This window comes from Condylura cristata, unplaced genomic scaffold, assembly GCF_000260355.1.
Source record: "Condylura cristata isolate star-nosed mole 26May11 unplaced genomic scaffold, ConCri1.0 scaffold00019, whole genome shotgun sequence".
Taxonomy (NCBI): domain Eukaryota; kingdom Metazoa; phylum Chordata; class Mammalia; order Eulipotyphla; family Talpidae; genus Condylura; species Condylura cristata.
This window is the reverse complement of record NW_004567120.1, coordinates 31,832,067-31,847,142: the sequence shown is the minus strand read 5'-3', so window position 1 is coordinate 31,847,142 and position 15,076 is coordinate 31,832,067. Positions and strand designations below refer to the sequence as shown.

General features: G+C 41.6%; 1 protein-coding gene across 1 annotated transcript in view; it reads left to right on the top strand.

Annotated features, from left to right (window-relative positions):
• Nucleotides 1–15,076, top strand: part of GPC3 (glypican 3) — a 354,530-nt gene that overhangs the window by 292,877 nt on the left and 46,577 nt on the right. The window contains exon 7 of the mRNA XM_004685819.1: nt 13,031–13,190. Within this exon, the coding sequence (XP_004685876.1) occupies nt 13,031–13,190 (160 nt within the window). The remainder of the gene's footprint in view (nt 1–13,030; nt 13,191–15,076) is intronic.

Here is a 15,076-nt window from a genome sequence, read left to right as displayed (position 1 = left end):
CTGTGTGGGTTTGCTGTGCTCACCTAAAAAAAAAATGGGAATGGGGGCCTTCCTGGTGACACAAGTGGTTAAGTCCTCTGAAGCTATCAGTAGCCACTGCAGCACAAGTTCAGTCCCTTGCCAGGGAGGTGACCCACGTGGCACAGCAGACCTTTCCTGTGTCACCTGCTGTTCCCTTCAGCAGTATATTTCAGAAGATCTGCCTATTCTGTTCCCCACTTTGTCTCTGGTGAATCTTCTCCCACACACACATTTATGGCCTGTACCCCAGTTATTTTATGCAAAGGTAAATAAATCTTTCAAAAAACTAAAAAGGGGAATGAAACCATATCATCTTTAAGGTCCTTTTTAACTCACCTTACATTTAAAAATTCATGTTTTCAAACCATATAACAGTTTATGACTTTCCCCTACCTCTTGCTAATTTCCTTAATAACATGTATATAGTGCTGAGTATTTCTAATCATATATTCTGATTAGATATGTATCTCAATACTTAATAAGTCCATTTCTCATACTGAATGCCATCCTCTGGGAGGAACATTCTGCACTTACTAACCATATCCCTCCCTGTTGTATCTAATAATGACATGTAAGTCAATTTCTTCAAAGATAAAAATTATCTTGACTATATCCAGAAGCATGTTGAATGAACAAACATGGTCTCCAGAATGTGTGTGCATTGCCTGCTGTATCAGAGGTTAAATGATGTGGAGGAGGGAAACCAGTGGTTTTTTTTAATGAAATGTTAATTGAATATGACTAAATGGAATCCTGGAGGCTGGTGGAGAAGCCCATGTTAGAACTGGTCAAGACATTCTTACCTACTGAGCTCAGTGAGTAGAAACAAAGAAAGGTAGGACTGTCAATGCACATTTGCTGCAGCCTGTTATACGCTGTCCTTTCCCCTCCCACACTTCTCTTTTTCCTGCTACTCTTATCACTACCATCATCACAAATACTTTTGTGGGCTAGGGAAAAAGTCCAGATAAGAAAGCCAGCCAAGCACTTTAGTCCCAGAAACAAGCAAAATGTGCACACCCCACCCACCAAAGAGAGCCAACAGAAAAAATAATTCACCATAATCTCTGTCGATGTATACTTTGCCAAAATAGTACACGATCAAGCTCTGCCCAAAACTGAGTACAAATTAGCTGGGCTTGGTTACATGATGCTCTTCCCAGACCTTGTGGTTAAATTCTAATAAGCTTCTAATAAGGAAAATCAAGGGGCCTGACTAAGGAGTGGATTCCTAAGCAGAGCCAGTAGGAGAAATGTTTGCTGAGGGTTGGAATTTGACAATATGAAGTAATGATAAGAAAGACACAGATGGGAATGAACTTGGTTGTGTCTTTACTATGCTCAACTCAGTGAATGAAATTAATCAAAATACACTACCAAGTGACACTACATAGAAGCATTAACTTAGTGTTTTATTTGGGAAGTGAAGGTGAATGTGAAGATAGTTTAGGCAAATGCCAAGTAGAAATCATTTTGCAAGCACAATCAAACTAACAGAAAGTTCTGGCACTAGAATTTCTGCAAATAGAGTTGATGGAGCTAAAATTGGGGAAAAAAATGGTCACCAGTATCAGTAATAAGTTGGTATTAAATGATTCTGTTAAAGGACAATCTTACCAAATACAGGGTTCCAACAATTTAGTGACTATATTCGGAGTATTGCCATGTTTGAGTTGAACAATGGGATTCAATGATTTCCTTTAAAGCTTTGTCCTTAGCAGTTACCAAAGGGCAGGTCTCAAATTCCTTTTCTGCTGGAGAAAAGCAGCAGTTCCATTTCACATTACTTCATCTACTGCTTGGCCACTCCATTTGAACCACTCAAGATACAGAAAGGAAAACTACCATAATAAGGAAGCACTTAATCATTTTGTAGCCGTGTTGTGTAACTTCTCTTGTCAGTGGCCCTCATAAAATACCAGTGCTCCAGTGATCTTCTGTGATTAAGTGTTAGCAGAAACTACATAGAGTGGATTCAGAAAGAGTCAATTAATTGTTCTAGTATCTTTAGTGCTGTACCTACCATACAAAGCAAAGGTGTAGAACATGTCCATGTCTTTCATATTGAAAAGAATGACCCAAGCATTTCTTAAGTTAATCAAGTAATCAGGCTATAATGTTCCCAGGCACCCATCATTCTTTTGCTTCTTCTATTTCAACTTTTAGAAGCATGTGACTAGACATGAATTTTATAATAATTTTACTCCTGTTTCCTGTGGGAGCCCATTCCCCCCTTAGGATGCTATAGCCTAAATCTGGGAACAGGAAAGGTTTGTAAGCTCCCTGACTTCCAAGGAAGTAAGAACTAAAAACTCAAAATCTACTTTTTTATCAAGTCCCAGCTATTTTAATTGGTGCCAGATGTACCAGGTCTCTTATTATACTTCAAATACTGCAATGCAGCCTTAATTACCTGAAATATATTTAAAAATTCATATTTTCAAACCATACAACAGAGGAGGGAAATGTTTTCACTGAAAACCTATTTATAGATTTTGACCTAGGCTGAATCTTTAGAGGAAGGAAGCATTGATAGGGAAACTAATCTGTGGTGGACCAGAGCCTTCTGGAAGAACAGCAAGCCATCATCCTACAGTTAGCAAGGCTGACTCCTCAAGCCCTGTGCTTGATGACACGGCTGCTGTGGTTTGTACACTGATGTTATTTTTAGAGTCTAGAATTCTCATTTCCCAAAAGTGCAACCACAAGATGTCTGTTTGGAATGAATCACATTTGTACACTAGGACAATAGTCAGTGCTCAGATCATGTCTGTGTAACCTCAGTTCCCTGAGGAATTGCAGGATATCTGGGGACGCTTGCGAAGCCTCCGTTAATGGCCTTCATCTAACTAGGTGTTTCCTTTTTGGAAACCAAGTGGTACTTTAGGGCTTCACAGACGTCTTCCAAGTAAGTTTTCTATCCAGAAAAAGTTGTATTTTATCCTTGTGGCTTTGCACGATGATTCAAAATTGACATAGGGACAAAAAGTCACTAACCCCCAGCAGTGCAGTGGCCAGGTCGTGTGCCTTCAGAAGGGAATTGGACTTGGTTCCTTACAAGGGCACCGTGCTGTGTTTGCTTTTTGCAAAAAAGCTGCCATGCAATGGCAAGTGAACCTGAGCTGGCCAACTTCTTGAGGCTGGGCCAACCGCATAACTGGAACTGGATCGGTGGGACTTGTGGCCCTTTAGGTGGAGATTGTGCCTAGGAAGGCTGGAGACCCTACAGGAGGGCATGACAGCCCAGAACCAAGACACACTGGCCAACTGAGCAACTGGTACTCAGGATTGGAAGAGGCCCCGTGGGCCTCGAGTGCTGCCTTGGCCACATCCCTTTGGGCTGGTTGATTCCTTTCCTTCCAAAGCTCAATTTCCTGTCTTCCTCTTTGACTTTAGCCCTTTCATCAGGGGAGGCAAGGTCCTCAACTGGAGGGGAAGGTGGAGCTGTCTCTCAGCGTAGCCCAAATAACTTGATGCTGATAATAGTCACACAGTTGCACAGATGTACAGTTGAGCTGTACATCTGATTAGCTGTCTAGCCTCGCTCCCCAGGGCTCCCTGGAAGGAATTAACTGTGACCATTCAATAGTAACATTTTATCAGACCAGGGCTGAAGAACTGGTGATGGGGAGAAATCAATGCCGCGTTATGTTGAGACCCCTCTCAGCCTTCAGTTCCCAAGCATTTCCTGAGCACCTACTATTCTGAAAGTCCTGCGCTTTCCAAGTTAATGCTGGATTTCAGAACCTCCCTCCCTGGCTCCACTCCAAATCCTAACAACCATACAATAGCTTCGCTCCAGGGGCTTTCAGACTGAGGTGAGCACACTGCTGTATAAGGCTCTCAGCTTCAACTTCCTTATTGGAGAAGTGAGGCTGATAAAGCCTGCCCGGGTGCCTCTAAAAGTCCTAGATGGATCACCTGAGAGAACATAGGTGGAAGTGCTTTGAGCTATAAAGATAATGACATGCTGATAGAGGACACATAACTGCAGTTTACTGGGGGCCTTCAGGGTTGCACAAAATGAGCCTTTCCCAGGCCATAGCTGAAGTTGAACTGGTACCAAAAATTCAGATTTCATCCCCTTCAGAGATCCAGATTTTATCAATATATTCATGTTAATATATTATTGTTGGACCACTTACTATATGCCAGATACTGTGCTCAGAGCTTTACATGGATTCCCTGATTTAACCCCTAATGCAGTGCAATATGGGAGAGAGGTGGAGGTGTTGTTATATCCATTTTATAGGAAAGGAGAGAATAAGGCTCAAAAAGCTTAAAGAACTCCTTGATGGCAACAAGGCAATGAAATGGGAGAGTGTAGATTTGACCATGAGTTTTCTGACTCTCCAGTATGAGTTTTTAACCACCATTATTCTGTGCTTCTTCTTGAAAAAGAATATAACTCTCTAGAGTTCTAAGTTATTGATAGTAGTTCTCATATAGGTACATATATATACATATATATATATTTATATATATTTATATATATATATATATGTATATATATGTATTATTTTTTTTTTACCCCAAGTTGGCTTCTTTCACATACTGGTTTGTTTTACTATCCAGACATTGATTTCATTGGGAGAACTTCTTTTCACAAGTTTCAGCTCCACATTAACAAAGTAAGAATTGGGGAAACTGGCAGTGGCCGAAAAAGCCTGTGCCATTGGGTAAGAGGCGGTTGTGGACACAACACCCAGACACGTGCATATCTGGTTGTGTGTGGCCTTCTCCCTGATACTAAATGGAAGCACAGCTTCCTGCAGGTCCCTTTGCTTCACATGACCAAGTGTGTCTACCGACATGTCTCCACAGAGCATAAACCCTTATCTCATGGGGAACATTCAGAAGGGTCTCCTTAGACACTTACAAACATGCCGCACAACCTTCATTCTGGTGCCTCCATGTTTGACCATGGAGTATGACTTGCTTTGCCTTACAAGACATTTATAAGAAGCTCTTCAGGACTGCTACTCTAGCTCCTCTGCCTCCTCCTGTCCTTCTCCCTCCAGCAGCCTGTCTTGCTCTCCCAGATCATTATCCTCAGCAGTAAAGTGAACACACGTCCAAGAACTTATCACCTTGACAAACAATGTGCAAAGGAATTTACATGCATTATTCTATTGATTTGTTCATTCACCCTTTTAGTGAATATTTATTGAGCACTTACTTTGTGCCAGCCATTGTGCACCACACTGATAATTGAAACAGACCATATCAATTTTATTAAGAGGTTGTTGAGCATGCAACAGGGAGATACATGATTACAGACTGGGGAAACTTCTGTGAAGGGTACCTGAGACTATGAAAGGTGAATGGTACTATTTAATTTAACTCTTCACCCACCCTGTGAAGTTAACTAATAGCATCATTCTCCATTGTACGGATGAGGAAACCAAAGCTCGGAAACCCTAAGTGACTTGCCCAAAGTCATACAACTAGTATGTAGGCTGAGTGGAGTTTCAAGTTCAAGTTTGTCAGATGCCAAAGCTCAGTCGTAACTGCTATATTATTGCCTCACCTATGTGTGAAGTGCACATATAGCCATCAAGTCTAGCCCTGTATGTTTGGGTTCTGGCTTCATCTCAAGTGCGTGGAGTTGCAATTGTTTCCAATTAGTTGTGGCTGTGGTTTGGTGCATTGGTTCAGAAAGAGTGTGCACGCAAGGCGGAGGTCACGTGCCCTAGGCCTTGTAGATGTGCACAAGGTATAAAAAATGCATCTCCAAAAGCTGGGATTCATCGTGGCCACCACATTTGGTCCCCATTAGCTTATGCTCCTTAAATACCAACAGTAAGGCATGTGTTTACGTTGCTGTGGACATGGGACCCTGGGCCCCCAGAGCATTCCTGGCAGGTGGTATAAAGCTGCTCATCCAAATTGTCCAGAATCAGTTTGGTAAGCCCTGGTAAGTAGCTTTAAAAATGTAACATGGAGTCCAGATACTTAAAAAATGCCTGGGGAGAAGTATGTGAGCAGATGAGAGGGAGAAAAACCAGGTAAATCCTCAAAAATGTGTCAAGCCCCATTTTTGCAGTATCTGTTCTGTTACTTAGCCTTTATTGTGAAAGTGCTGAGGAGCTGAAAGTCAAGAAAATTCTTAGCTGTACAGCAGCAATGATGAAAAATTTCATTCTATTTTAACCAGCTGTCCAAAACGACTCAAAACAAGCCTGTTTACAGTGAGAGGGTCTGGTTGTTTAAGATGTAGTAGATGTCAAGGACAACAAGCAGGAAGCAACATCACTTCCCCCTCCCAACTTTGCCACCTGGTAACCAAAGTTCTTCCCATACCTTGATCTTCCCATCAAGGTATAATGCACTTCATCACAGACATGTGAGAAAATAAGATTGAACTTGACATTAATTCAGGCAAAAGCAGTCGAGGTGGCAACAGTCTGAAAGTGAAGTCCTGCTTAGTCTGTCTTTATCTAAGATATGTTTTTGTTGAAGTTTTCTGGTCTTGAGGACAAAAGACTATTGACAAGGAAGTTTCTTTCACCTGCTCAGTGACTTGCTCAAGTCATGTCCCCCATGCTGTGCCTCTATGTACTCCCTTGAAGCAGGAAGTGGGGGTGACAGTCTCCCTTCCATGTGACACAAATGGGTGGTGGGGGGTTGAGAATTAGGTGAGAGAATATGTGTGTGACTGATAAGGTTTGTATCTTTGCAATCAGGATAACTCCAAGAGGCACATTATTTATACCATACAGACAGATCAAGAGGTTCTGTTCTCAGGCTTTAATTTCAGCATATTTGATTCCCCCCACCCCCAAGCTCATCAAGTATGTCCTTTGATCTTTGTTCTCCTGTTGACCAGGCACTAAAAGAGCCTTGGCCAGATTGCATTGTCTCATGCTGCAGTGTGCTTTGTTATCTGGGATATCGTTTGAAGAACATGAAATTGCTGTATTCTAGAAAGCCTTACTACCCTCCCACCCCATCCCACCCCTCCCCCCTTACACTGTGTTTCCAATTTTCTGAAGCAATTATTCCAAGCTTTCTGTTTCCTTTTATCACAAAACCCTGGGTACCTGTTCCAACTAATTCTGAATGTTTCCTTTTCTAATCAAATGAAGTCTCTCACCTTTACACAAGAGTACTCCATTAACTACAAAGACAGAGGGTCATCCTGTCCATACAGATTGCATTTCTTTTTTTTTTCTTTTTGTTAATAAAGCACAGCTTGAAGAGCATGCATTTAGTACTCAAACACATGTGGTGTTGAAGTGACTCGAGTCCAGAGATGATTTCTGGGAAATGGCGTAACATGGGGCAGCCTTTCCGGAAGTGGGGCGAATGCTTTGCTCTCAGTGAGGGGGGCAGGGCAGGTCTAGGGAAAAATGCTAATCTGTGTGCTCAGCCCTAAACTGCAAATCAGAAAGAAACTGTGTGGGTGTGTCCAGAGAGCTGCAGTTTGTAGGGAGCATACTGGGTGGTTCTTATGGAAATTGGAGACTTGCTCTCATGATATATAAAATGTACATACCCGTTGATCCATTAATCCTCCTATTGGGAAACTAAGAAATAATCCAAAACATGGAAGGAGTTATGTGAATGCTTCTGATGCTCCATGTTTAACTTTAAGCGCAAAAGAGCTAGAAGTGGTGTAATTATTCAGTATTCCTAGAATAGGTAAGCAATTATCAGTACATCCCTGAAGGAAACTGTACTTGGTATTCATCATATTTAAAACCTTCTATTTATAAGTTTCTTCTACCTAACAGTTCTATGATGCAGGCATCATTTTCCTTATTTTGTAGATGAAGGCATTGGTTTTGGGGGAGCTTAAGCAGCAAGGTTAGCAGATGTAAAAAAAGTTAATCAGAGGAAAAACCAAAAGCCAAAGTTAATGGTAGAAATAATAGGCTTTTAAAAAATAACCTAGCTTTGAAACCACATGTTTTTATTAAATTTGGGAATTAGGTTTTGTTCCTTATTTCTCTTTTACCTTTATGTTATACTGAAACTTATATAATTATATATATATATGATTACAAAATAAAAGTGGATGCAAGCTCAGGCTTAGGCAACTGTGACCACGTCTCCTGCTCAGAAATGCAAGGAGGTAGTAGCCTGAGAAAACACTGCGCTGAGGAGGCCCTCCTGCTCTTCCTGCCTCCTTAGCAGTGGGACGGAGCTGTCAGCTCAGGCAGGCAGCAGGCAGCAGGCAGCGCTGTGGGGGCAGGGGAGTGAAAGGAGCAGACCTGCATTTTCAAGAGACAGTTGACATCGGTTTTCGTTATTGTGGGCCTCGACTTTTAAAAAACCACCGAGTTAGTGTCCTTTGCGAATAGAGAACAGTTCATGGAAAGCATTAGGCACCCGAAGTTACCAGATTTTGTGTACAAGACCCTCATAACTTTCTTTTTATAAAGTGAGTTTTCAGTCTGAAAGACATTGTAAAGAATGAGAAGGGGAACAAAAAGGTCAATATTGTGAATTGCAATTAGCTGATTTGATTTCTGTGCCAAATTCCAGACTGTGCTAAATCTACAGTCTTTGCTGGCAATCTCGCATCTCGACACCCTAGCCTCCTTTCAAAACTCTGGAACTTCAGACTCTTCTTTAAGACTTTTGCATTAATAATAGCTTTCTAGGTTTGGATGTGTTTTGTTAATGTGTGAGCACATGTCTGTAGAGAATGGCTTGAAAGTACACTATAATTCTTCTTCAATACTGAAGTTGTCTCCAAAAGGGGGGTAATTTAAGAACTAAAGAAGTAATCTCACTGGCAAAGTTTTAAAGTTTTTTTTTTAATTGCACTTAAAAAAAAAAAAAACTGAACTACCAGAGAATACTAGGGGCATTGTACATGAGGTTAGCAAGTGGCCTCTCAGAGATTAGCTCCAGGTCTTAGCCAGGGTCGTCCAAAAGGGCTTAGCTATTCAGTCACAAGTTCTTTTATAATTAATCAGTGCTTTGGCTTTCTCCGTTTTCATGAAGTTGTAGAAGTGGCTTTTAAAGAATTAAAGACACCATGCCACTTCATTTTGCTGCAGTTCAATAGCCCATTTATTGAGTGCCTACTATGTGCCAGACACTGCCTTACATGCAACAGAGTTCAAAGATAAATGAGACATAGCCCTTTGGCAGTTCAAAGTCTGGTAGTGGAGAAAAGTCGCATGTATTAGTAAACAATGCCAGGTTGTATATATAAAATGCTATTTAGGAGATGCAGATAAAAAAAAACAGAGAGAATTATAGTGGCCAGGAAGGCTTTATTAAGGAAATAGCACTGTAACTTGCTTGAAAGGATGGGAGATTTCAATACACACAGAAATAATAGTTCATAGTAGGTACTTAATTAATGTTTCCTGAAGGGATTCATAAATGACACAGAGGAGAGAGATGTTTCAGAAATTACATATTGACTAATCAGTCCTTCAGTGGATATTGGTCAAGGTGAGGTGACATTATAGTCTACAATGGCAGTAGTCAAGGCTTTAGAGACCACAGTAGTCCATGAAACCCCAGGATCCACAAAGTCAAAATTGCTTGCATAACAGTTCTAAGACATTACTTGCCCTTTTCCCCAGGCCAGCAGAATACAACTGTTGCCATCACACTGTGATCAAGGCAGTGGTACTGAACCATGTTAGCAGTTGTATTCATTACCCGTGTATACCTGAAAGACACAAAATGGCAGTTCCACTTACAGATACCATGCTAACGCAGTAAAAATGAGAAACTATCAATTAAACCCTTGAGTACACTCTTTTAAAAACAGTCCTGCTAGGCACTCCCTGGTGGTGCAACCGGTTAAGACACAGCACTGCAAGCTAGCATCAGCCGCTTCAGTGTTGAGTTCGTTCCCTGGCCCCTGAAGTGACCCACATGATGTGGCAGACCTCTCCTGACCCACCCGCTGCTCCCCTCAGCAGTGTACTTCATCAGTCTGCCTGTTCTGCTCCCCACTCTGAGTCTGGTCAATCCTCTCGCTGCCCCCTGCACCTCTGGCTTATACCCTAGTTCTGTATACATAAATAAATATATCTTTTTTAAAAAATGTAACCTTAAAAAAAAAACTGCTGCTAGAAACTGTGTGTGGATGTGTATGTCACAGAATAATGCTAGTGGAATTATTTAAGGTACGAGCTAAACTAGCCTCACTACACCATTTTTTATTGGTGCTAGTGACTGACACAGTGTACAGACTTGAGTATTTGCCAGATATTTCTTCAAAACGAGCAAAGAGAGCCTAATAGTTCAAGGGAAAATTATTTTTGTTGCCAGTGATAAAATTCTAGCTTTCAAGGAAAATTAAATTTTGAAAAATCTTTATCAGCTTACTGTGAGCTTAAGAGCTACTCGACACTTAGACTTCACAAATGAAATTAGAGGTGCTATTAATGAATATGATTTTATTTTGAAATCTTATAATGAAAGGTGTCCACGTTTGGAAGACCTGCATAATTAAGTGAACCAGTATTTTCTGAATGACCTGTGGATATGATACATAATGAGTAAAAAGCTCATTTTAAAAGTTTACAATATGCCAATGAATTTTAATGTAATAGAACATGAAAAGTTGATTGATATGATTTCATGTTTCACAGTGAAACTGCACTCCCTCACTTTGTCAGTTTTTATGTAATACTAGTGCAAAATATCCACAATGATCTAAAAGCATCCTGAAATACCTCTTTCTTTTCCTCTTACCTATCTGTAAGTGGTTGTTGGATGGTGTGCAAGTCTTTCAACCAAAACAACATATCATAGTAGATTGAATGGAGATCTCGACATATCTGATAGTCTACTTAGAGTATGAAGCTGAACATTAAAGAGACTTGCAAAAATGTAAAACAGTGCTACTCTTCCTTCTAGCTGTTTTAGGGCAGAGAAAATACATTTCTTTTTCATTAAAAATGTTATTTGTGCTAACACAACATGGGTTTATTTTTGTCATACCTAAATTAGCTATGGGATAATTTTTAAAGCGATTTCTCAGTTATAATTTCTCACATGGTAAGTGTTGATAGATATATAAACATAAGTTCCCTGGGATTCCCAGGAAGAGCAGAGGGCAATAATGTTTTCAAGGAAGGGTCTGGCTTAAGCATCTGTGGTAGTTAGATAGATGCAGGGTGTGTGCTACAGAAGGGAGGCTGAGAGAGTAGATGCGCTAGAGCCAAGGTGGCAACGATGTTGTGGGGGGAGTCAGTGGCGTGGCCTCCCCAGCGCCACTTGGACTTTGCTTCCTTAGTATAAAAAATGAAATCCAGGCCCTCCCTGGTGGCGCAGCGGGTTTAAGCACAGCACTGAGAAACTAAAGCCACTTCAGTATGAGTTCGATCCCCGCCTGCCCCGGAGGTGACCACATGGCGCGGCAGACCTCTCCTGACCCGCCCGCTGCTCCCCTCAGCAGTATACTTCATCGATCTGCCTGTTCTGCTCCCCGCTCTGTCTCTGGTGAATCCTCTCACTTCCCTGCACCTCTGGCCTGTACCCCAGTTCTGTACGCACAAATAAATAAATCTTTTTTTTTTTTTTTAAGAAATCCTTAAAATTTATAGTTCTCAATGGTATGTAGATTGTTGTAAATACTTCTTGGTACAGTGGCTATCTGGTTGAGGCCACGAATCTAATTTGCAGCAATGAACATGGACGATGGAAACCTCAGACGCTACAATGTGCTGTGTCTGTTTCATTTGCTCTCAGGAGTCCTCTTCCACCATCACAGAAATCTCAGTTTCTGTATGTCCAGCATTTCTTTTCTGTTGGTCATTATTTTAAAGTGGAAGGTGGAACTTCAACTTTAGACTAAACATGGGTGGTTGGCAGAAGGTAGAGCAGAAATAGAGATATTGGAATATAGCCTTGGAGAGAGATGAGGAGAAGTGAAATGAGTTGGAGAACTTCCCTTTTGGGAAGGACATGTGACCATAAAACTAGAAGGGCATTGACCATGTTTCTGGAAAGGCAGGTGTAAAGAACAAAAGAAGCCTGCCTCGTAATAAACATATTATGCATTGTACTGCTACGTTACTTTTAGAGCATCTTACTGACATTGTAGAGGAAGGAAATACTGTTTGGTTTATAGTTGTTTTTATTAAGATAACATTGGTTTACAACACTATCTACGATTCAGGAATCTAGGGTTGCACCTCTTCAGGTGCATGACAGCACACCACACCCACCACCAAGGCTGGTGGGGGTCCACCATAGTCCATGGTCCCCCTGCCTCCTTCCTGCCCAAAACCCCATCTTCTGGGGGCCTCAATTTTACTGAAGGGAAATGTTTTTCTAGTGATCAGTGTTATGTGACAATTATTTATACTCATTTAAAATGCTTGTGAATATCACTGCTTTTCTTTTAAGTTGGTGGGAATAACTTGTTGTTCTACCGGGATGTTTTCTGGCCTCAGTGACCTCTCAGCCTGTGTGTTTGTCTTGCCTTGTCATGTCTAGAGTTTCCCTGCCTCAGAGGCTTTCAGGAACTTGAACACCATGACACGGGAAGGCATGCTATATGCTCTGGCTGTCTCACAGTCTAAGTAGAGTGGAGGATGGAGAATCATGTCGTTCACTATGAAAAGTCCAGATGGGGCCTTCCCTGGTGGTACAAGAGGTTAAAATGCACCACCGTGAATCTAGCCACAGCCACTGCAGAATGTGTTTGATCCCCAGCCAGGGAGCTGCCCCACATGGCGCAGCAGACCCCTCCTGTCTTGCCCGCTGCTCCTCTCAGCAGTGTATTTCAGTCAATCTGTCTGTTCTGCTCCCCATGCTGTCTCTGGCAAATCCTCTCACAACCCCACCTCCCCTGCACCTCTAGCCTGTACCCCAGCTCTTGTATGCACAAATAAATAAATCTTAAAAAGTCCAGATGGACGCAACTGTAAATAGAGTTCAACACGTTTGCAACTGTCAATTTGAAATCATTTTTCAAAACTTCTGTGTAATTCATTCAGCATCATTCAACACCTCCTGGTAATAGCTATTTGAGATCTCCTGAGAAATTTGAAGAGCTGCTGAACTCCTGGCTGTTATCTTTCAGCTCCTGAGAACCATGTCTGTGCCAAAAGGAAGGGTCCTGGATAAAAACCTGGATGAGGAAGGGCTTGCGAGCGGAGACTGTGGCGACGACGAAGATGAATGCATTGGAGCCTCAGGCGACGGCGTGATGCAAGTGAAGAATCAGCTCCGCTTCCTTGCAGGTAACCCACTGGCCCCGGCTCCTGCCTGCTGAACCAGTGCTGCCTGGGATTTAAAAAGCAATTGAATCTGCTCTCTCTAACTCTTCTAAAATCCCTGCCACACACAAGTCTTCAAGAAAAGAATATACTCCAGAATATGAAGTTATCAGGTTGAGATTTTTCATCTCTGAATCTGGGTAGATTAAAAGAGTAGCATACTATTTTTCACTGTCCAAAATGGACCGAACTCTCAGGGCAACTGTATCCCACTGGAGATGTCTTGGTTCTTCTCAGTTGTAAGCAGAAATGCAAAAAGGAAAGGGAATCTAGTGTCCAGTGAAAACCAGTGATGGGTTAACTTTTGTGAGAGGAGACATTAGCTGGCACTCCTCGAATGCTGTGTTTCTTCAGCTTTCTTGCAAACTGTCTGACCAACATAGGGTATCACACATAACCGCCTAGTGGCACAAAAGCACACCGGTAATAGGGAAAAAGGGAGCTGCTGGGAGAAGAAGGCAAAGAGCAGCCCAAAATCCCACCCCTGAAAGTACTTCGCATGGCGGTTACAAGGCGTTCGTAAGGACAGGTGTTCTGGCGCCCGCCCTCCCCATTGGGCTCGGAGAAGCGCTGCCATTGCCCTAGCTGGGGCTTCCCGGCCGTGCTCCTCCAACTTGCAAGCCTGTCACCCCTGGCCTCCGAGACCTGCATGTTCCCATTTCAGGCTTTTTCCTGCACTGGTTTTCCCTAATCCTGCTCTGAAGCTGGGTATTATGCAGAGGTCTCCTCTTAAGCCTGTCTTTGCTTTCTTCTCCAGAGAAAACACGGGTCGGGTCTTATCCACTTTCATTTTTTTTCAATTATTTTTTATGATTTCCTTAAGTTCATTTTCTATTGTGAGAAAAAGAAAACACACCTTCACAAACTTTTAAGAATACACCCATCAATACTCTTCATTATATGCACATTGTATTGCTGAAGCACATGTTTATTTCGTGTGACTAAACTCTTGAAGAGCAGCTTCTCATTTCCCTTCCCCAGCCCTACACTGTCACAATTTGCAGCTTGTGTAGTTTTTGTCTATTTTAAATGTGTATATATATTTATATATATATATAAATATATAAGGTAGTTAAAGGTATATATATAAGGGGTGTGTGTGTATATATATATACATAGATATATGTATAAGGTACTTTAACTACCTTATATAAGTGGAATTGTGACTGGCTTATTTCATTTAACATAATGTCCTCGATGTTCTTCCATGTTATAGCATAGGGCAGGGCTTCCTTCCTTTTTAAGACTGAATAATATCCCATTATATGTAGGTACCACACTTATTTTAGCCTTTCATCTACTGATGGACATTTATGTTGTTTCCACCTCTTGGTTATTGTGGCTAATGCTGCAATGAATATTCCTTATTATACCACTATGCAGCTAACTTATAAATTCAACACTTCCAGTCTTGAGTGTTCTCCTGAGCTATCATTCCACATCTCTAGCTCTTACTAGTCATCTCTAACTGACTTTCCCATTGTTAGACCAATTCAGTATGTCACAAACCAGGCTTAACAATGGGCCATCCCCAAATGGCTCTTCTCTTAATATCCTGACTTTTCTAATACCACTACCAGTCTTCCAGAAATCGAGTATATAGTCACCGAAGCTTAAAACTGAAGTCATCTTTGACTCTTTCCTCTCACTTTCCCTTCAGACATAGTTGGGCTTCAAACTCCTGTAGATTCTTCCCTAGGAATTTTTTCTGCTTGGAGACTGCTTTTTTTTTTCTAGCCCTGCCTCCTCCCTCCTGCATGTGCTTTTGCAGTCCCCTCTGAAACCCTCTCCAGGCTTCTAGGCTAAGGCAGGCACATTGAGAGTCTTAGGCTAGCAGATTAGATAAGAAG